At 28.1% G+C, this 24,174-nt stretch overlaps 1 protein-coding gene across 1 annotated transcript in view; it reads left to right on the top strand.

Annotated features, from left to right (window-relative positions):
• Nucleotides 1-24,174, top strand: part of LOC136973599 (sentrin-specific protease 1-like) — a 48,013-nt gene that overhangs the window by 9,515 nt on the left and 14,324 nt on the right. Inside the window, exons 2-17 of the mRNA XM_067268337.1 lie at nt 2,054-2,121; nt 4,619-4,791; nt 4,879-4,951; nt 7,250-7,342; nt 10,457-10,549; nt 14,594-14,847; nt 16,630-16,754; nt 16,908-17,170; nt 20,636-20,699; nt 20,807-20,866; nt 20,940-21,024; nt 21,111-21,143; nt 21,211-21,295; nt 21,366-21,508; nt 21,586-21,789; nt 22,008-22,087. Coding sequence (XP_067124438.1) covers nt 2,054-2,121; nt 4,619-4,791; nt 4,879-4,951; nt 7,250-7,342; nt 10,457-10,549; nt 14,594-14,847; nt 16,630-16,754; nt 16,908-17,170; nt 20,636-20,699; nt 20,807-20,866; nt 20,940-21,024; nt 21,111-21,143; nt 21,211-21,295; nt 21,366-21,508; nt 21,586-21,789; nt 22,008-22,087 — 1,896 coding nt within the window. The remainder of the gene's footprint in view (nt 1-2,053; nt 2,122-4,618; nt 4,792-4,878; nt 4,952-7,249; nt 7,343-10,456; nt 10,550-14,593; nt 14,848-16,629; nt 16,755-16,907; nt 17,171-20,635; nt 20,700-20,806; nt 20,867-20,939; nt 21,025-21,110; nt 21,144-21,210; nt 21,296-21,365; nt 21,509-21,585; nt 21,790-22,007; nt 22,088-24,174) is intronic.

The raw sequence follows: 24,174 nt of genomic DNA on the forward strand, positions 1-24,174 counted from the left end.
CTTTGTACGGTTTAGTAGGGTTGCATACATTTTTTCTTATCAAGTTGCAGGCTTTAAGCTGTCAAGTACCAACATACTTCATAACTGGCAGCATGTTGGGCACAAAAATAAGACATGCTAATGATATGCAAACTAATAACATATACCGTATTTTACGGACTATAAGACACATTTTTTTCTTTGAAAAATCGCCTCCAAAATTCAGGTGTGTCTTATAGTCCATAGCATCTTATATGTATTTTATATTATGTATTTAAAAAAAAAAAAAAATGCTTAAAAATTAAAGTGCATCTTATAGTCTGTAGCATCTTATAGTCTGTAAAATACGGTAGTTTCTAAAATTGTTAAATGGAAGATGAAAGCTGATGTAAAAAGTTATGTAATTTTAAAGTAAGTGAGTAACATTCTCCAGAAGGGAATGTGTCTTTTGGAGAATGTTACTCAATTACCATAGGGGCATGTGCCTTGGTACTCCCCAAATTTACCTTGAGCAGCACCCATATTTTCAAAATCCTGGATACATCATTTGTTTATTCTCACTTTTTCACTGGTTCAAGTTTAGTTTGAATGTTCACTGTGACAATTATCACCATAATTATGATTGCTTAATGGCACCAGACAGAAAGTAGGAGAATAAAATTATGTAGTTTTGTTTTACAAATATTATGTTTTAATTTAAGTTACTTTTACTCAAACTGTTATTGGCTAAACCATAGGGCCTTGTATTAGGACCTGGCAGATTGTGGGTTGCTTGTAACTTGTTTAGCCAATAATAGTTTGAGGTTTTCTTTTTATACAAATATATTGTTTTAATTTCAGTTGAGAAATCAAACATCACGAGCATAACAGTTTTTAAACAGTTTTTCTATTTTTAGTTGTTATGGTTTTGAAGTTCTATCATTATTTCTCTATGATAATTTTTTAAAAAAACTGTTTTTTGAACACTCACTGAACATTCTCACTGATTATAAATGAATTCCAACTTAAAGAAGTACTTTAATTTAAATGTTTATAAAATAAAAATTGTCTTATATGAATCACTTTTCTTTTTGTTTTTAGAAAAACATTATAAAAAGTATACTAAATTTAAATTTTTTAATCAGGAAATTATTATTATTATTATTATTTATATTTTCTGTATCACAAAAATATTGAAACTATTTATTTGACAAGAAATAAATTTTATAAGATAGTTTAAAAATTTGAAATAATTAACATTATGACTACAAGGTCGGCACCTCTTTGATGCCCTTGTCAGGATGACACCACTGTGTCTCGTTCTACGGACACAGAAGCTGCACTGGCTGTTTATTTTCGTTGAAACTTAATAATGCAAATGGTTGTGTGTGTAGCAGTCGGCTTGGGATGAGGAAGTCTACGAGAAAGCGTTATGGAAGGTAATCACGTGGATAGTAGTTAAACAAAACAAATACTCATTTATTTGTTAAAGAAAATACATTCTATCAATAGTGAAACAAAACAGATATAGATATCACTGCTTTGCATTCACGCAAGAGTTTACGTTAAAGAATGCATTGTAATAAATACTGGGGTTAGAGGAGAGGCGATTGTTCTGATCGTCTTTTAAGAAGGGTTTAAAAATGAGAGTTTGTGGCACTCAGGATAGTTTGGAGAGAGACAAAGAATTATCAATCCATTTTAGGGGAGATGGAATTATTTGAAATATGAGTAGAGGATGTAGTCATAGCTGGCGGAGAGGATATTCTGTTATTGGATTCACAGGGTTGACTATTCCAGTTAAGAAACTGGTGATGACTGCTCAACCAGGTTGTTAGTTGTATATTAAAATGGCAGAATACGAACAGCAGGTTAGAAGGTTGCAGGAAAGTGTCCCTTTCAGTGCTGAGAACACATATAAGAAGAAACGCTCTCAGGTATACAAGTTGATAGATATCGCTGGCAATAAAATTATATATTGACAAAATTTCTCTTCTTACTTTGATAACATTTCATTTGTTAAATCCAGGTTCTCATAACATTATTAATTTTTAAAATAAATTATTGATACAAAATTGTTTTATTTCTTTTATAGTGATTCTGATACTAACATATATGAAGCTGCAAAGAGACCAAGAACTGATGATATCACCTATGCTAAAAGTAATTATTCAATTTATTAGATTTATAATTTTGAATTAATATTTTTAATTAAGTATTGTATGAAATGCATGTGCACTTGTATGTGTATATATGTACCAACATTGTTTATAATTAAAAATTTTGTTACAATAAACACTTATACACATAATGAATAGAACAAAATTCAAGAAGTACAGTCAAACCTGTTTTTATGCGCTCTTTTTATGTGCGATTTTTATTTGTGCGATTTTTTTAATGCGAATTTTTAATTTGTGCGGTATAGTTGGCGACTAGTCTCGTGCGATTCGTCATGTCTCACGTTGACTTATTATAGCTAAATAAACTTATTATAGCATAAATGCACTTATTATAGTAATATTATTGCATGAATATGCGAAAAATGAAATAATTTACTTTTTAAGTCAACAAAACACCACCTGGACAAAAATATGTAAAACAGACGATAGACCAGACGATGCAGTCAAGTGCTGACATCTGTTGTCAATAAATTCTATTTCGTACGGTTTTGAGTTATTTTCTATGTGAGACTTTTTTTATGCGGTCCCTGTTGACCGCATAAAAAAATTATTTTTAAAATTGTGTTGCGAAAACTATTATTTACAGCCATTCGTGAAGTTTCGTGAGATTTTTTTTAATGCGTTTTTTTTAATGCGGTCCCTATCCCCCGCATAAAAACAGGTTTGACGTATTTTATTTTATTCCTATTTATATTTTAATCTATTTACTATAAACAAATATCATGTTGACAGAGCATAAAATGGGGTCATTATATTTGTTTATAGCATATAAATTAAAATTTAAATGGAAATAAGATGAAATGTGAAAAGCATTTTATTCGTATTTACTGATTGATTATACTTTTTATCTTTTCCATAATTATCAGATGACTTAGAGACATGATGATGTATTTGATCATTCACCCAAATTTTAATTTGTTTATATAGCTGATATACTGACAGATTTGAGAATGAGTCTACAGTTAGTGAAAAGTATTTTCTTTAATATTAAATTATCATTAATAAATTGTATCACACTTGAAAATTAGATTAAAATTGGAATATGGCTATACAGTAGAGAGTCGTTTATCCAAATCAATTGGGGACTGGGGTTGTTCAGATAACTGATTTTTCGGATAACCGATTATGTACGAAAGAATATATTAACCTATCCTATGTTGTAATTCTTCTCCGTTGCATGTCGCTTCGTGTTGAATTTTCGTCGATTTTAAGCCAAACGAAAATTTTTATAATAATAATGGAGGCTATTGTAACGTTAAAAATTATTTCTTTATTTTGTACAAACAAAATGAATATATTGAAAAATATAAAAACAAAAAATTATACTTTAGAAGTTAATCTAGTATCAAAAACATTCGATTCAGCACGACACAGTCCGACTGGAAAGCTTTTGGTTAACCAACGTTTCGGATAAATGACGCTCTACTGTATTTGATTTTCGTCGTTATAATTTTACATTGTAAGTTATAAAACTATCTAAAATTGCACTAATTAGTATTAGTAAATATAGTGGATCTGTTTTTTCTTGTTATTGCATCAAATTTAAAAAATCATATACACAAAATAACAGTGATTCTTTATTTACATATTAAGTCTCTTTCATTTTATGTTCATGCAAAACAAAAATAATCATTAAAAAATGTGATGATAGGACTCTGAGAATCATCTTTACTGGAATATAAAAGTAACATGGAATATAATTAAAACTATAAAAAAACTGGAATATAATTACAAAATAAGAAAAACTAAGCACAAAAGTAAAAAATCCAGCAGAGTTGTTTTAACTTTTCCAGCAACAATATTTAAAATTGAGTCATCTGTTATGATATTTTATTCAATAAACTTTTCATGTAATTATTATAAAATGGAAAATAGCTTAATTTTATGGATAGAGATGTGTTTTATAAAAAATTATAAATGCTAATAATGAGTAAAATCTTCATTAGGTCTAACCCTACTTGAGATATGACACATGATGCCCTCTCTCCCTACTCTCTTGACCTTTAATTACTAAAATTTAATAGTATCAATTTCCCCTAATACACAGTCTCCCTGCAAAATTTTAGAAATTTTCAACAAAAGGCACAGGAGTTATTAAGCTTCAAAGTGAGTGAACAAAATTGTCCCATCCATACACAGAAACATCCATACAAACAGAAAACTGAATTTTTTTTGCATTTCTCGATGTTTCAAGATGTCCTAAGTCCAAAAATGTAAGTCTTGGGGGCTATTTTTTGACTGACTGTCATAGTTTGCCTCTGTTACATATAACAGCTAGGAAAGTAAAAAAGTAAATAAAAATTGTTTTGCGAAAGATTATAGATTGCTTTTCTATGAAACAAATAAATTTAATTTCTAACATATTTTTCATTAATTTTTCTTGTAGCATGTTAATTTAAAAAAAACTAAAATTATTTTATTTACATTATTAAAACTTAGATATAGAAATTAAATATTTTGTATAAAAATGCAAATTTTAGGACAGGAAGAACCATTAAAAAGCCCTTTAGTTAACATTTTCTCCTGGATGGTTGATTTACCTTCTCGTAACTATTTTGTCAAAAGGTTCCTTGGGACATTTAGATCAGCAAAACCTATTGATAATTTACAAAACAATACAGCAAGAGAAAATTTAAATATGGATACTAAACGGGTAAGTTATCATCTTAAAATAATATCTTACTACAAAATGTTTTGCTGAATTAATGTGTTGTAATTATTATCTTTTTTAAAATGATAGATTGAATGTCATCACACAAAAGATAACCCTGGATTTTCAGAAAAGCAATTAACTAGAGCACCTCTTCATAGTGGTAAGCAATTAAGAATTTTTTCCCTGTATAATTAGAACTAATTTTTACATTGTTTTCATTAGTTATAATTCTGTTTAGTTTCATTTATGTTTTTTCATTTCATTAAAAATTTTTAGTTTTATTTATGGAGGAAAAATTAATTTTAAAAGAGAAATGGCCCAAGTCCAAATTCTTTACTTTCTAAATGCTTAGTATTGTGTTTTGTTCTGTAATAAGACTTAAAAGAATTGAAAATTAAAGATCTTCAATAAAGTTTTTTCAAATTGTTATAAGGAGTTCTAACAGACAGAGTTTGGAAATCAGAAATTTTCACAGCAATAAAATATTCTGCTTTTAAATAAAGAATTTTAAGCAAGTAACCTTGTTTATCCATTAAAAATGCTGTGAATGCAAAGAAAGTGATTTTCTTGTCTGTCGTTTCTGTAGATCAGCTATGGCAAACAAATTGATCATGGATAATATGACTTGTTAAAACATTTGCGTTTTAACAAGTAAAAAAATTACATATGCTTTTTCAACAAAGCATTTGTAATTTTTTTGAAAGTATAAATTCCATATTTTTACCATTAAATCTTTAACTATGGCTTGTTAGTACAGTGATGTATTAGATTGTATGTGAAACAGAGATGAATGATGGTCATTGTTTCTGATTTATGTACAGTGAAAAGAACACTCATAGCTACTGAATGAGAAACAGAAATAAATGCAATTGCTTTTTGTGTCAGTTGTTGTATCTAGATTATGTTGTTATTTTAGAAATTGCTATGTTGTGCTCTAAACAATTTCAGTTGTATGAAATGATTGTGTCAGAGAAAAGCAAAACTTGTACAATGAATGGAAGTAAAATTCTTTTTTGTTATAGTGAATGATACATGCTGCTGTTTAGTTTATGCCTTGTATCTACCAAAAAGGGCTCCTTAGTATGTCAGTTACTACACAATAATTAAATATATAATTGTTTTGCAGAGTATAATTTTATAAGAGTGGCTTCGTACACTTTTATAAAATAATAAAAATGTGGTGGTAGACCAGCTGTACTTTTGACTTCAGAAAGTTGTTCACATTTCACTTAAGTTGGCCAAACCCACTAGAGAACATACAGTATTTCAATATTGTTAACTATTTAATCTCTTACATGCTTACTTTGGCAATGTTAATACTGTTTAAATTTTCCATTTGAGTATCGTATTTTCATGGAATGACTGGCATGCCAGTCATATCCCGGGGAGACCAGGAAATCAGATATTTCCATATGGTAAAAGCAGGTATGCTGGCTTATTCCAGGGAATGCCTGCATGTCGGTTTAAGTGAGATTATACATCCCTCTCTATAGGGTGCATTAAAAAAATGAACAAGTCATTTATGTCATGTAAAAATGAAAGAGTTTTTATTCTAAAACTGTGAAACTGTTAGCATTATATCAAAAACTATGATTATACCTTTCATTTCTTCATTTTGTCTTCTTTCTAACATTGTAAAATACTCATGGAATTTTGAAAGTGGTTTTTTTTATGTGTATTTTATTATTATTTGATTCAAAAATGCAATAAACACATTAAATATGAGAAACTGGCTGTAAATTATTTCAATGTACATTGATTAACATCAGCTTTGTTTGAAATTTGAGAGGAAGGTGTTATTTTTAAGGTTAAAGTAGATGGTCAGTGTAGCCCACACTGACTAACTACTACTACTACTACTACTAATGTCAATAAGTTGCTAATTGCTTTATTGTCTTATAAAGGAAAACTGTCTTCCTGATTTTAAGTCAGTCAAATTACAATGTTATTATTTTATTGTACTGGGAAGAATTTTTTCTTTAATATTTAATTAACAACTAGTTTTGTTCGTAACCCTGGGTTTCCGACATGCTAGTCATTCTGCAAAAATACAGTATGATAATTATAAAAGTAAATGTTTAGTGTTTTGATTTTTATTTATTTATTTAGGAAAATTCCATTTTAATTAATTCTTCATACTAATTTAATGAAATTAAATTTGTGGAATACATAACTCATTTGTTAACTATTTTTATTTGTTACGGTGAAAATTACAATTAATCCAATTACATGTGTTAATAATATCTTATTTTTGTATTAAACATTTTTAAATTAGACAGAACTAGACTGGCAAAGTAAACTGATCGTGTTTATTGTTACTGTTATATTTTTTCCCATTTAAACTTTTACTTGTGTGTAAAAAATACTATTCAAAATATTCAGTTTTGTTTACGTATGTTTAATAAATAAAATGAATAGACTTTTGTATTATAATAATAAAAATAAATATTATTTGCAGGAAGGAATGAATATCGATCATTATTATCTGTTGGAACATCAAAACATTCTTTTAATAAATCTCATTTCAATGGTTGCAAAGAATCATTTCAAAGTAAGTAATTAACAAATGATTAATGATAATAGAGAAAAAAGAGAAACATTTTTTAGATTTATGTAAAACTTCAGTATGGACATGTTTATACTTAAGTATCATTACATCAGTTAAATTTTATAAAAATTCCATTATGAACATCATTCAATCATAAAAAAACATCAAATTATCTTTCTTTGATTGGTCTTTCTTAGAATCCTCTTTGCCCACACAAATTATAGCTGATAAAATGTATGACGTATTAATATCCACAATAAATAACTTTGTACAATACTGCAAAATTGGCATATCCTCATATAAGTGGATTGTGTATCACCTTAAAAGATTACATAATGTCATAAGAAAACAATGGAGATTAACTGGTAATCCTCATACATCCACATCCACAAAACACTACAAAAGCAATATTATAGAGAATGCCATATGTCCTCTCTTAATTACTTTAACACGTTAACTGCCATCCGTTTTATTAGTTAGGGCCTCACAGAGCCATCCAACTGCCAGCCGTCACCTGACATCGCTATAACCAATGTAGTTTCACTCAAGATTAAATTATCCTGGCTTTATAAGATGTTTTACATTTTAGTGGTGGCCTCTTGTGGCCGTCTATGAAGTTGGTTTCTGACTGCCGACTGTCGAACCCCCCCATGAGGCTCATGAAGGGGTTTGATGGTCGGCGGTTGAACCACTTCTTCATCTGATAGTGTTTTTTTTAACAGTGAATAGTTAAAACAAGGAAAAAATATTGAAAACTAGTTTAATTATTCTCTTTTGTTACATATAAAGTAATTAATATTAAATATTTTGTGGTCTTATAGTCTGCGGTTTCAGGCCATACGACGGCCAGTCATCATTGATATATTTTTTAATCTTCACTCTACCAACTGTTATATAATGACCCTTCTATTTATATCATAATAAAATATTAAATATCAAATTTTCTCATTGTGGCCTGAAAAAACGGAATATATCATATTGCAGTTAGCCTGATAAAATGCAAAATATCATATTACAGGTGGCAGTTAACGTGTTAATAGAGTAGTGTTTGACTTCTTGTCTGAACTTTGCACTTTCTGGGGGTTTTATTCCTAAATTCCTTTAAAAACCCATAAAACAAACATTATTTCCAGATGGTAAAATTATATAACATTTACAAAAAAAAAAGGAAAAAAAAGTACCATCAAATATTACCAAATGCAGAATTTAGTGACTTTATATATCATCAGTACAACTTAAATTATTTATTTCTTTCATCAATGTCAAAGAGGCTATTATCAAACTAAATATAGTCAAACCTCAGGTTATAAATGCCCCTATTTACAATTTGATTTACGAACAAAATTTTGTCCATATTTGCTCTAGTTGCTAAACGATAACTCTGTTTCTGAACAAGCTACTCGGCAGTGCTGTCACCAATGGTCAACTTCTTATAGTTCCTATGTTGAAGAAAGTCGACGACCTGACCAATGAAGGGCAGGACTACTGATTCAGAAGTTAGTGGCACTGAGATTACCTTGCATCACAATAAGAAATCATTCTTGATGATGATATTTAAATTACATTTCAATACACGTGTGGGAAAGATACTGTTTTCGTTTTTCATACATGCCACAGTTGAATTTAAATCAAATTAATTAATAAAAACTGCATTAATTGACATTCATGTAATATAAATGGCATTCAAGAATTTGTGTTTAAATATGCTTAAGTTAAATTAAATGACTAAACTTTATTAATATAATATATATTATAATACTAATATTTAATATTTATTAATATTAAATAAATATTAATAATTAAACCAGTAATTAATTAATAAATAAAGCCAGTTAATTAAACTAAAACTAATAATTAAATTTAAAAATAATAAAATAATAATCAATTAATCAATCAATCTTTATTCACAGAAGGAAAAAGTTTCCCTGTTTCAGGTGGTAGTACATATGTTAGATAATGATTAACAAAAGTAATTACAAAAATACTGAAATTACTTCCAAACTATCGAACCCATATAATTATTTCACAATAGATTCCATGAAAAACGTGTTATAAACATAAACAAAGAAAATGGTTTTATAACAAAATAATAATTAAAACTGGCCTTTACACCGAAACTAAATTAATTAATTAAAATTGAAATCAAATCAATTGAAAAACAATATTTTAGAAAGTGTGGATAAAGTACTTGTCTGTCTTGATAGATTTGGTTATATTTCATCCTGGCAGTTAGAGTTGAGTTTCTATTTGTAGCACTTCTTTGTAAAGTGTTAGTTTCGGTTTTGTTTTGATTGGTGGTGATGGAACATTTTGCTTCTTTGTGTGTGTGTATTTAATAAAGAAGCAAAATGTTCCATCACCACCATATATATATATATATATATATATATATATATATATATAGAATAAATATGGGTATAGAATATGGATAAAGTAATATTATATATAATACTAGAAATTTCCCCATCAAGCATTACAGAATACTTTTTTATGAGAAAGTAGGGATTGAAAAATTGAGAAGAGTAGATATTTCAAGAAAATTTGCTAATATTCCTACAGATTAAGTAGTTTATACTATTTGTTGTAACAGAATTGTTTTGTTATGGCAATGCAACACTCAGGCGATCTGCCTAGTGGGGATGCCTTCTGAGAGGTCTTTTAATGGTAACTGGCTCCTATTTAGGCATTAAAGATTAGGAAAAAAACTTGAAAAATCCACATGCAACCCATGACCAAACCATCTCTTCAAAATTTTCCTAAATAAAATTTTTTGAAAGTTAATTAATTATTAAAAAGTTATATTATCTATTTAAATTTAAGTTTTTTTAAAAAAATTATTAATGTTAGAAAATAAACAGTTTTAATTATTAAGGTTATTGAAGTATAGTGTGTAATATTGTATATTGCTACAAATATTATTTATTTATTTATTTATTCATTAATATTTACATTTGTCTGTAGAATATTTAACAGTTTTTATAATATATAAAATAAATATACCTAAAAATAATAACTTTTTTATTTCAAAACTGCCTTTTTCTTTAATTTTATTACAACAAATTGATAGAAATAGTATTAATGAACAATAATTAACAAATATTTCATTAATGTATTTAGATAAATATAAAAATCCATCTTCATCAATCACTGGCACAATTCCAAAAGACTTCCTTAACAGAACATTTGTAACTTCTAAAGATACAGGGAAAGGTAAATCGTAAAATTTGTCTAAATATAAGCTAATTTTATATGTATATATATATATATATATAAAAATAATATAATATAAAGAAATTTCTTCATTGATCAAATAAATCTTTAATATATTTTCTATGGGTTTTCAATTAAAAAATTGAAAATATTTTTAAAATTATGAAGTGATCATTAATTTAGTTTATAGTATCAACTGAATTATTAAACTGTTCAATAGAATTGAAATAAATATGAGCATAATATTAATTATTAGAAATCATTAGGAAAAAAATGAAGAAATGTAAAAATTATTTGAAGTTGTTCATTTTCATGAATTTTCTTTTTGTAGTATTAAAAATAATTTTGTATTATAACCATTTGTAAATTAAATCCTAATGTATGATTTTAATATCTTAGTGAAAGGAAAACAAACAAATTGTTTATTTAAAAACAAAGTTCTCATTCATTATTGAATGAAATAAATTTTATTAATGGATAAAAACCTTTTGAATTTATACTCTTTCAGATAGGACAAAATTGGCACTATATTCCATAATGTATATAGAAAGCTTATTATTTTTAACAACGTTTTATAATATCAGAAACTTTTTTATTTTCATGTTTTATTTTTAATAATACTTATTATAGAGATGTCACTGAACAGTTATTGTTTCAGTACATTTAAATTTCTTCACTTTTTTTCTGAGCCATTTTTACTCAGCCATCTTTCTTTTGGTCAGATATAAGAGCATGCTGTAATATGTGACGCTCTCACAACCAAAGCTAACAGGTTTCAAAGTAGTGAAAAACAAGTGTTTTTTTTTATAAGAATGTGCTCTTATTTACAAGGAAAAAACAGAAAAGATTATTAAATTTTACTTCAAAGATGTGTGAATATTTTGTGCACACAGTAAATATTTAGAAAAATAAAAATTTGTAATAACATTTATTCTAAGTGTTTTGAATAAAGCCTGTTGATTGATGCATCCTCTGTACTTAATAACTTTGTATAATGAAACACAATGTTGTGGGGAGTCTAATGATGGATAATTACATGGATTTGCATTTAAAACTGTAAAGCAGCGTTTCTCAAAGTGGGCGGTGAGTAAATCTAGGGGGGCGCTGGAGGCAGGGTACTGAACGGTGATCAAAGGTAAAATTTCCCTTTCCTCTGTCAAACGGATAAGAGGAAACATTGCATTTAATGGTTTCCAGATGTCGAGAACAATGTACGGTAAGGGCACAAAGTGTGAGATTCATAGAAAAGTTTTCCTAAGAATATTTCCAATCCTTTCTCACACGGGAGGCGTTGGGTATAACTTTATGGAACAAAGGGGGTGGTGGATTGAAAAAGTTTGAGAATCACTGCTGTAAAATTTTCCATGTAAATAGCAAGTTAGAATTTGCATAGCATTTTGGCTGAAGCTGGTTTTAAGAAAAAACCCAAGACAGTTCTAACTAGCTTAGTAGTATGTCTTCTATGCAAAATATCTTTTTGATGTTACTTAAAATGTATAAAATAGTTTGAAAATTATTATGTGAATGTAAATATCTTTTTAATTCAATATAATGCACTTTGAATTTTGTCTTGTGATGATAACATTAAGTTATCTAAAGCCTTTGTAAAGTATATAATTTGTGTGTTTTTATATTTTATTTTTAATTATCCTTTAATACAAATGTTGGAATGATGATTTCTTTTTCTGAGAACCTTGATTTCTTTTGGATCTATAATTCTTTATTTTGCTCTTATTCAATCAAAGAACTTTTCATTAATCAGTTATGCAATTTAAATTATTAATATTTGTTTCACTTAAGTTTTTTCTATTTTTTTAAAAATTTGAATAGGTCAAGGTATTTCTTGTATCCATATATTCATAACATTTATATAATTCTGAATTAAAAACAACACTAATTTTTCAGTTAAAATTCTCATATCAATTTTAAGAATCTGTCAGCTGATACTCATTAAAGTTGTTTAAAATTCTTTTAGTGATATTTTATTTTGCTAATTTAAATAAACTGTAAGTGTGATGCATAGTTTTATTCATTTATTTATTTTTATAAGTATTTTGTGTAGTTTTTAGTTTAAAATATATGAAGTGTGCATTGCCATAACATTGTGAATGCCTTTTTTCTCTGAATTCATTTTATTGAAGAGTTGAATTCCAAATGCAATGTTTTCTGCTTTAAAAATAATATTGTGGCAATATTGGTACTGTAAGTGGCTGTATTTTGAAGTTGAATTTATGTAAAGCTGTAATGTTTAAAGCACCAAAGTACAAGTCACACGACTTTTGGTGCTTAAAATGTTATAGCTTATATTTACATCATTTTGATATTCCCAAGAATTTGTAACTTGGTGAGTTTTTTTATTGTAAAATTGAAATAAATTCATTCACTAGAAAAAGTGTTTTTTAATCTCTCCAGAAAAGTTGTTTTTTGGCATTGCACACTTCATATATTTTTGATTTTTGTTTTATTAAGATTTATCTTTTTCATACACATCTATTTCTTATGTTTTTTAAAGTTTATTTATTAGCTCTGTTGTTTAGGAAGCCACATTCAACCTGAGGTTTTTTTTAGTTAGGAATGTGCATTTTGAGCTTAATAAATAATAATAATAATAAATAAATAAATAATAAATGTATTTGCAATAAAACATGTAGATTAAATTTATACAAAACAATTTCTTTTGTAAATTAATCTTCCTTTTGTTTATTACTTAATTGTTATATTTTATTTCCATTAAAAAGCTTTTACTCTTATTTAATACAGTGAAACCTCGCTTAACTAGCACCTCACACAATGAGTATTTCGCATAACGAGCAAAACAAATTGTAAAAATTTTCCTCACTTAACAAGCTATATTTCACATAATGATTGATGAGGAGAGGGGAAATCCTGATGCGGCATGCTCCATCAGTCTGTGTTTAGCACTCATTCTGCTAGCATCTCAGTGTTGCTTGTGATGATAAATTTTTTCAAACTTGTGTTCACACATATTACTTATAAACATCAACAACCATAGCCTGTTATATAATAAACACGCCAAACGATATGCCAAATTCTTGGGTCATTAAATTTAATGACCGATTCCAAATTAAATTTTAGAAATGTCTGAATTAAAAATTAACAATTTATAATTATTAAATTTAATACGAGATGGAAACATAACTGCCTACCTCTAGTCAAATTAATTAATTTTTAATATTTAATTATGCCTTTACATAACCCAAGAATTTGGCATATCGTTTGCAGTGTTTATCATACATATTAGCTGTGTGTTTTTTTTCTTTTTTTTTTTTTCTGCAAATTGACTTCTCATTCCAGGATGGTTCATTCTGCTCTAGAAGAAAAGATGATGATGATGATGATGATTCATGCTCTTTAATATTGTACAATTTTTTTGAATAAACGTTATACATAAAGCATTTCAGCATTTTTTCTTTTGGCGTGGAACGCATTATTGTACTTTACATTAATTTCTATGGGAAAAATTGTTTCGCTTAATGAGTGTTTCACATTACGAGTAAGACTCTGGAATGAATTATGCTTGTTAAGCGAGGTTTCATTGTATTTATATAAATGACATACTACTAAATTATATGATGTCTATTTTAAGTTTATATTTTATATATTTAATAACAAAAAATGTTTTCTTGTGTATAGAACCACATGTGGTTGTTTCACTCTATGTTTTGCAGTTTTTAATAATAGATTGTGTTAAACACATTCTACTTGAGACAGTAAACAGATATGTAAAATTTTAAGTGGTTACATAAAATAACGGTTTTAGTTGGTCCAGTTTTCATATTTCATTTTCTGAAGATTATGGTTTCACTGTTAGTATGTACCCACAGTTTGTTTTTATAGGTAATAAAAAAAAATAACTCTAAAATGTGAAAACTGACTTTTTTTTTTTTTGTTTTTGGTGCTTATAGTTGATAGTGCCCATTTTATTAGTTTTTCTGCTGTCATATCATAGTAAAAAATATATAAAAATATCATTTTTTTAAGACAAATTAATATAGAACAAAATGAAATTTTTTTACTTAACAGGCTGCAGTGAACAAAATCAACTTTCAGATTCTGAAAATAAGAAGTCTTTGCTACATGAAAGTAAAGTTCCTAATTATTCGAGGACACATACAGTGAATGATTCAAATGAAGAACCAGAAGTGTGTTTTCTTTCAAAAATAAGTAATGAAAATAATAAAAGTAATGGACTTCAAATGAATGATGCTTCTACTAAATATAAGAGAATTAGATATTCAGGTTTAAATGGAAGAACAAAGTTTTTAACTGCTCAAGAGGTAACCATTTGCTTTTGAAATTATTAATTAATAACAGTATAGAATTTCACTTTCAAAGAAGAAAAAATCATTGTGACTGTGAAGGAAGAGTAGGCTTAACTGTGATATAATTTGAATATTCAAAATAACAGGAAATACACAGATAAATTTAACCATTTTTAAAATGAAAGCAATCTTTTTTTTTTCCTTGATAATCCTTTTAATCATAGATAATCAGCTTTCCATTTTCACAATTAGAGATTATATTTACAAAATATTTACATAATTACAATTGAATAAAGTTACTTGAATTTCTAATAGTTCTTACAATTGGATTTTATCTGAAAATTTTGGATAAATAGAAAATAATATAGATCAGCCTAGAAATAATTTGATATAAGTATGAATTACAGTATGCTATAATTGGAAATTGTGAAATTTACTAATACTCAATAAAAATTTGATTTGGAAAAATGCAGTGAAAATGCAGCTATCTCAGTAGTGTGAACATTATGTATTTAAAAAATTTTATGTATAGAAATTAGAATTTTGATTAATTGAGATAAAATTACCGTACAAGATAATATCTTTGTTGATAATCATAACACACATTAACTTATAAAACAGTATAAACCATGAATTTTAATAGCTTTTAGTCTTTTTGGTATTGAATTTTTTTCATTTTCTTGTATTTTCAGTGTTTTGGTTAAACAAATGTTCTCTCTTTTAAAAAATATTTGTAAAATTATATTATTAATAATTTTTTCTTTTAATTACACAACATATATTTATAAATTTTTTAAAATTATATGAATATATATTATTAGAATTAAGAATATTTTTGCTGATGGAATGTACAGTACATTTATATCAGTATTTTTGTAATAATGAATACCTCAAGTACAAAGTGTGATCAAAAAGAAATGGGAATGAGCTTGGAAAATAAAAAAAATATCACAAAGATACTGTTTTTGTAATTTATATATGATCAATTTCATGTGTTCATATGATAGTAATTATAGATCTATTGCAGACTTTCATGTGTAAGAGTTTGTGTTTTCATAAAAAAGATTCAAATAATGAAACATTTTCAAAATTTTAGTCATAGAAGATTTAGAAAAACAGAGACTATGCAGAAATTTTTGTGTTAAATTGGGGAAAATGTCAGAAGCTAAGTTTTTATGATAAACCAAGAGATAACAGGTGAGTATGAATAGTGAGAGATGAGCTTAGAAAAGGGCAAGACTGAAAATTTAACATTGGCATTTTGCTGATGACATTCTTTGATATGAAGACTAGATTGTTTTTTATAAATTTATTTCTGAGAATTAAACAATAAACACATTTATTTTAACATTTTATGATAATTATGTGAAGCAATTTGCATGAAAAACTCACACAAGATATAGTGAAAAAACTTTTGCAGTCTCTAAAATAAACTGATTTTTCTAAATTTAGGAAAATCAGTTTATTTTTTGTTATAGTAATTAGTTTAAAATATATTTGATAACTTTTATATTCTAACACATTTTGAATTTTCTTAACCTATTCCCAAAACTTTATGAACACACTTTGTACATTTCATAAAATGTAGATATAATTGAATAAATGCCACATTTTTAAAAATGTGTATCAAAAGTGATTGGGCTGATTATTTAATCTGGGTTGAATTAACAAAATTAATGAATTTGTAATAATAATAAAAATAAAATTTTAGATTGTTATTTTTATTTTATTTGTATATTTTATATTATTAAATTAATTACAAAATGTTCATAAAAACATATGTAATCATTTATGTAGAGTATTCGACTTCATGAAAAAGAACAATACAAATTATTATTACAGCAGCATACGTCGGAATCATTGTTTAATTCGTCAAAAGTGATAAATAATATGAAAGATGCACAAGTTCAAAGTGACTTAAGGTATCTGAAATTTTACTTATTAAGAAAATAGATTTTTCAAGAATAAAAACAAATCTTTATGTGAAGGCTATTAAAACATTATTATTTTTATTAATTTTATATTTTCACATATAAAATATCACATTAAATATGAATAAAACTATTACCTTTCAGTTATGGCAAACCACAACAGAAAGCAAATAAACAGATGTCATTCAAATTTTCATCACCTGTGAGAAGAGAGAAATTAAGCAAAGAATCAACCTATGATTTAATAGAATTATTACATTCAATTCATAATGTTCAGCATTCAAGTATAAAGAAAACATCCACACCAAAAGAGTATTTTCCAATATTGAAATTTGGAAATGACACTAGTACTTTGAACAAATATTCTTTAATGAAAGCAAACAGGGAGAAACCTTCACCTATTAAAAGTAATAAATTAAAAATAATTTCTAATATTTAACGCTATATATAATCTTAAATAATCCTTCTTAGAATAAGTGTTTTTTCATAAACATCCCTTGTTTTCACTGTAATATTATGCAAATACATTTCATATTTATAGTTTTTAATATAAATGAATAAATTCTAGCAGCAAAATAAATAATTATTTTCTTCTGTAGAGATAAAATATTGATGTAATTCTGATATCAGTCTAAATGGATTGGAAGTAAATTATGCAATAATTTTATTAATTGAAACCATCATTGACAATGACTTAAATTCAGTAACTAGAAAAAGTTATTTTGAATTATAAATGATTAGAATTTATATCAGATTCAGAAAAATTAGATTAAATCAATATTAAAAATTATAAATATGAAACTACTTTTATGTAATAGTAATATTATAATAAAAATGAAACAATAAGGCATGAAAATTGAACTAAATCGAAACATTTAATGAGTTAGTATTTATTTTTATATGAGTTTTAAAAATTTTTATTTATATATGCAATTAAATGCTTGTTATAGTATAAATTATTGTATATAAATAAATAATATTTGATTCTTTTGAGAAGTTGCATAAAATATTTATTATTAATATATAATTATTTTAAATATAGATTAAAACTTAAAGTTTTTGTTAATTCTTCATAAAAACATTAATAGAAAAATAAAAAAACAGTCATACATAACAAAATTAACTATACTTCATGACAAGTAATGATATAATGTAAAGGTACGATGTATCATGAATACTGCAAGGAAAAACTACATTGCTGAAATTGAATGAACAATAGCTAAAACAGGCACAACTCTGGTTTCTGCTGTGATGTTGAAAATATAGAATTATTTGTAAATGTGTTTCACTCAAATATAATTTACTTCTTTCTGTGTGTGATCTATACTTGCATGGGTGGAGTGGAAACTCCCAGCCCAACTTATTAGAGACAAAAGATCAATTGCTGATGTTGAGCAAAAATTGTATGTTGCCCATTTGTGCTTTACAAAAGTATGCGAGCCAATGATCCTATATACTCAACTGGAAAAGATTGCTTTAGTGCTCATAGAGCACTTCCACACACAGAAAGCTAAACAAAAAATTCAGATGCTTGCTACAATCTTCCTGATATATTCTGTACTACAACAGTGAAGATCCTTATTAATCCGTCACAATCTTTACGATGAATCGTCTCGAGTTGGGTTTCGTGACTCGAAAATGTCCGTAAGATGGTTCGAGGAAAGCTACACCTCCACACTCAACAAGTAAATATATACAGTTTATTTACACAACAAATATTTACAAGAAGTACAATGTTCGACACCAATACATACACTATGCTACAAAGATGTATCTCACGTCGGCTTATCTATTGGGGACTGTTAAACTTCGGGGAATTCAGGTCGCCTTTTTGGAGTTGGCTCAACTATACGGCCTGTCCAGTCTCCGCACTCACCCGTCCCTGAGATCGTTGTCAGAGGAGAACACTCTCTCTACGCTCAGCGGGCTGTCCAAGTGCCTGAGACTACCGTATTATCAGTCTCTTGCCCTTCTCCTCGTTTTTTCGCCACCCTTCCAATTTAAGGGATCCTGCTGCGACCACCCGCGACCAATCAGTTCTTTCCTTTTTTTTTGCGAGCTTCCAAAGATGTCCACCCTATTTCCCGCCGACGTAGCTCACATTTGCGTCCGTCCCTTGTTTACATTTTTTTCCCAAGCTGGCTGGCACGTAGCACACACATTGACCCCTAAACGAAACCGCTACTCTTTTGATCTTTCCGGCCGTTTATGGCCCCAACGCCAGGTGGGTCCAATTATCTCTGTCGCGTGGCTTTTCGACTTAGGACGCTAAAAGCGACCTTTACAACAACTATGCAAACATTGCAGTTCATCATATTGCAGCTTAGACCAAAATTCATCCCAGCTCCAAGGAGAGACTACAGACAACTAATATCTCCCACCAGGGCTGCCATAACACATACTCAACAGGCTGAACTATAGTCTAGATTGGAGCTTTCAGTATTCACAAAAATTGTTGCCCAATGACCCCCATGTGTTTGTGATGTTACCTAAAAACAGATGGTGTATCAGACATTTATGAGTAATATGGATCTGAGGTGGGTACAGAATGGAAGTTTGTGATATTCAAGAATAATGATTTCCTGAATAGAGCTAAAGACTTCCTTCTACAATCAGGGTTGGTCCTACCAAATAAAGATCTGATACTGACAGTTCTAAGAGGAGCACAAAGGGTGGTAGCATCACTGGGTGTTCTATCTTCCTTAACACAGGGCTTAAAGTGACATGCTTTTTTTTCATAGCTCCTCTCTTTTAGCTTTTTCTGAGGCAAACTTGCTTTTTTCACTTCCCACATGGAAATGTACTCGTAAGGCATATGGAGGTGTGCTGGTCTCTATTACAAGACCAGCATGCCTCCATATGCCTTATCATGTGACTATGCGCAACATGATAAGGCACTATCATCTACACATGTACAGTACATGTGTGTTGGCTAACATAACGAGGAGCTTCCCAAGGCTTGCTACTCTGCACATGCTGTAGGAATTTGCAAGTGAGTTCTTCTTGCTTGTATTCTTGTGAAATACTGATCTCCACAGCACTTCAATACAATCACATGGCACTAAGGCATAAGTACACCTATAGCTCGGGGTTAAGAGTGATTTTTGTATGGCATTATTTTTAACATTTGTATTTATTTAAGCGCAGTGGACAAAAGAAAGAAATACATTTTATTTAATACAGTAGAAACTCATGTTTTAGCAACAGAAAATTGTATAGAATCCAATACTTTCTGAAGTAAGTTGCTAAGCAAACTTTTCCTTCCCAACGGTCTTTCTACTATTCTTCTTTAGCTTAAATGATGACATCACTCGTTCTTGAGTACTGTAGATAAACTGAAAATAATAATTGTTGAGTGATAATAAAGTTGATTTCTATTGTTAATATTAAATAAAACGTTGTAGGACACTCGTTTAAAATCTTGTATCTTTCTGGCACACTGTAAAATTAAAGATTCAGTGAAACCCCGTGCCAGAAAGTACAAGATTTTAAACTAGTATCCTAAATATTAATAACTTCTGTAGAGACAATGTTTAGACAAAGAAGTTTGGTCTTAAGTGGGTGCTTATATATTTGGCATACATCATAGTTTTCTGCTTTCTAACGGTGTCCTTAATTTTTCATTTTGAAAGAAACTATAACCTAAAATAAACCACGTTCATGGAAGCTGTGGAATTGCCACTTCCCTTGTATTTTCGAAAATATAAATACACATTGTGAGATTATTTTCATATTTTAACGTACAGTGGAACCTCTCTTAACGAGCACTTTGCATAACGAGCAAAACAGGACCTAATTTAAGTAATAGTATATATTATTATTTCTAATAGAAATAATACAAATTATATTTTATTGAATTTATTTTATTTTAGATGATGACGACGATAGTGTGATCATAACAAAGGTAGAGGTTAGGAAACCACCACTCTCTAAAGTGTAAGATATACAAATAGATATACTTAATTTTTACAAAGTATTTATGTTTATATTTAATATAAAAATACAGAAATTATAAAATGATAAGATATTAAATCTTGTTACAGCCAAATCCCAGCAAGGCAAAAAGAGAACCATTTTTTTAATGGAAATTGGCTGAAAGAACTGTAAGTTGAAAGTTTATTTTTATAATTTCATGATCATGTAGTCGATTATGTGCTTAGAAGAATATTTTTGTAGTAGACAGTCAATAGAAAGGCGAGATGAAGAAGAGAAGAAGAAGATAAGATATCAAGAAGAATTAACGCGATCAATTCGAGAGAAGGTAATTTTTTCATTGTTCTTAAGAAATTTCAAATTTCATTTGCTTATGCTTTGTTTATAACAAGTTTCTTTTTCTTATGCAATTAGAGGGAAGCAAAATATGCAATTGCAGAGGAAAAGGTTTGTTAAATTTTAGCTTTCTTTTTGTTTATTAAGGAAAAAATTTTGAAATGATTATTTATATTAGATGAAAGAAATTTTTAAGAGAAAAGGACCAGCAGTTTTAGAAGAAAAACCTCTTGAAGATGAAGATCAGTTAGATGGTTTTCCAGGTAAAAACATAAACTAATAATTACTTTTTGAAAAGTTAGTTTTGTTCTCAATCATATATTATTATATCAGAGTTAACATCTGAAATGGATGTGGAAGTTGATGATGCCTTAAGGCCAAATCCTCCTGATGAAGTCTTAGCTGAAGGTTTTCGTCTGTCAGTTGCACGCAGAGATATGGAGACACTTGCGGGACTTAATTGGCTTAATGATGAAGTGCGTTGTCATATCTATAGTAATTTGTATATTCTTATTTGAAATCATTTTCTTATTTTTATTTTTACATTTTGTAGATAATTAATTTCTACATGAATTTGCTTATGGAAAGAAGCAAATTGGATAATTTTCCAACTGTATATGCCTTTAACACATTCTTCTATACCAAATTGTTAAACAGTGGTCACAGTGCATTAAAAAGATGGACGAGAAAAGTTGACATTTTTGGATATGACATGCTGCTTATTCCCGTTCACATGGGAATGCACTGGTGTTTAGCTGTAAGTAATTTAAGCATTCTTCTTTATAATACTTTTTAGTTGTAAATGGAATTAAAACATCAAATTGAAATTTACTGGTATTCTGTAAAATATAATTTTAAATTAATTTTGAAAACATTTTACAGGCCAATTTCATTAAAATTTAGATAGTTTAAAAAAATTTTTCAATCTGATTTAAATAATTGTAATGAATTTATTTAAATTAAGAATTTTTATAGGTTATCGACTTCCGACATAAAAAAATTCAGTATTATGATTCTATGGGAGGGCAAAATGACGAGTGTTTAAATGCACTAAGGTAAGTTTTTCAGGAACTGATTATTATTTAAGATTTTTACATTAAGAGTGAAAATTTTTAATATTAACTGCTAGCAGATGAGCCTGGCGTTGCTCGGGCAAAACATAATGATAGAGAAGATTAAGATTATTAGATTATAGCTAATCTTACCTGTTTTCACCAAGTGCATGAATTAGGTCTCCCTCTTCTGAGACTAATTAGAGAATTTTTACATGGTCTGAAAATATGTTTGATTTTTTGCAAAAATGCAAAAAACCGCATCTAAAATAGTATAGTAAAATGCCAAGTTATTTAAAATAATCCTTAACCCTCTTCCATGTGGGGATAGTTTTCAAAAATTCCTTCTTAGTGTGCATTCTCAAGGCATATCCTACTAAAACACAGTCAAAAACACAATGATTAAAATCATTATAGAATTTTAATTGAATAAATCTTTAGTATTTAAAAAGATTTTTTTATTTAAATAGCCTACAAAATATAAAAAAAATCAGAAAATTTTTCATTATAATGGAGAATTAATTTACTTGATGGTAACATCACTTGAATTATATGGTTGATTTTAAATTCTAAAATCTGAAAAAACTTGTTTGGAACTTTATATTTCGAATTTTCTGAATTTGAAGTGAATTCAAATACTCGTTTGAATGCATTTATTTTGAATTTATTGTTATTGTTTTTGGTTACCCAAAAGATGGAAATGATTAAATATTTATTAATTTTTAAAATGTATGCTATATGTGCCACTATTTATTTTCTAAATTATTTACACTTTATACTGACTGAAACTAACTCTCTTCTCTTCCCTTGAGAGGATTGGAATTTTCAAAAGTCCCTTTTTAGTGTGCATTCTCAAGGCATACCCTACTAAAACGCAGTTAAAAACAAAAAAATGCATCTTATAGTAGAAGCTGTTCTTCAGATTAAGCCTTAATCCTCTGCATCTCTTCCCTGCGGGGGAATTTCCAAAAATCTTTTCTTAGTGTGCGTTTTCATGACGAACTCTGTGTACCAAATTTCAACTTTCAACTGCTAATCGTTTGGGCTCTGCACTTATTATTATCATCATCAACCCATCTTGATTGTATTAGTGAGGTTGAGGTCGAAGTTTTAAACACAAAAGCGTGTACGTTGGACGTTCAGCACTGCTTTCCTGTAAGGCTAGAAGTTTGACAATGGCATTTGGAAAGTCAGTAGAATCATGCTCAATAGAATGGTGCATTCCAAATACCATTGTCAAACTTCTTGGCTTACAGGAAAGTGGCACTGAACGTCCGACATACTTGTTTTCGCATTTAAAACTTCAGCCTCAACCTCGCTATTATAAGATACATACTGTATTGAATGTTTAACAATTCATAAAATCATGATTAATAATTTGTACATACTCATAACCTACTAAAAACTTTGTGAAAGAATGTTATCATACCAAAATTTGTAAATGTAAAATATTGTTGTTATTTTCTGAATTCAGTAAATAAAACATCTTATATGCATTAATACTAAGGCAAATGATTTCCATAATTAATTGGGCTATTTGCTATTATTAGTAATTAGATATTGAGTAATTTCGTATTAGAGGTGCCATCGCTTATCTAAATAATTAATTATTATAATTACAGTAGAGCGTCAAAAATTGGCGTCAATTGGGGACTGGGGTTGTTCCAATTAGTCATTTGTTCCAATTTCCAACTTTGTACGAAAAAATATATTAACCTGTCCGATGTTCAAATTTTTCTCCATTGCGTATCGCTTCCTGTTGAATTTTTCTCAGTTGCGTGTCGCTTTGTGTTGAATTTTCGTCGATTTTAAGCCTAACGAAAATTTTTATAATAATAATCGAGGCTATCGTATCGTTAAAAATTATTTCTTTATTTTGTACAAACAAAATAAATATATTGAAGAATATAAAAAAACATGAAAATTATACTTTAGAAGTAAATCTAGTATCAAAAACGTTTGATTCAGCACGACACAGTCCGACTGAAAATTGTTCCAATTTCCGGCCATTTCAATTACCGACGTTCCAATTAACGATACTCTACTGTATTGATTTAGATAAGAGATTGCATCTCATATCTATCTCTAAT

This window comes from Centruroides vittatus, unplaced genomic scaffold (assembly GCF_030686945.1).
Source record: "Centruroides vittatus isolate TY-2023 unplaced genomic scaffold, ASM3068694v2 contig_3236, whole genome shotgun sequence".
NCBI lineage: Eukaryota > Metazoa > Arthropoda > Arachnida > Scorpiones > Buthidae > Centruroides > Centruroides vittatus.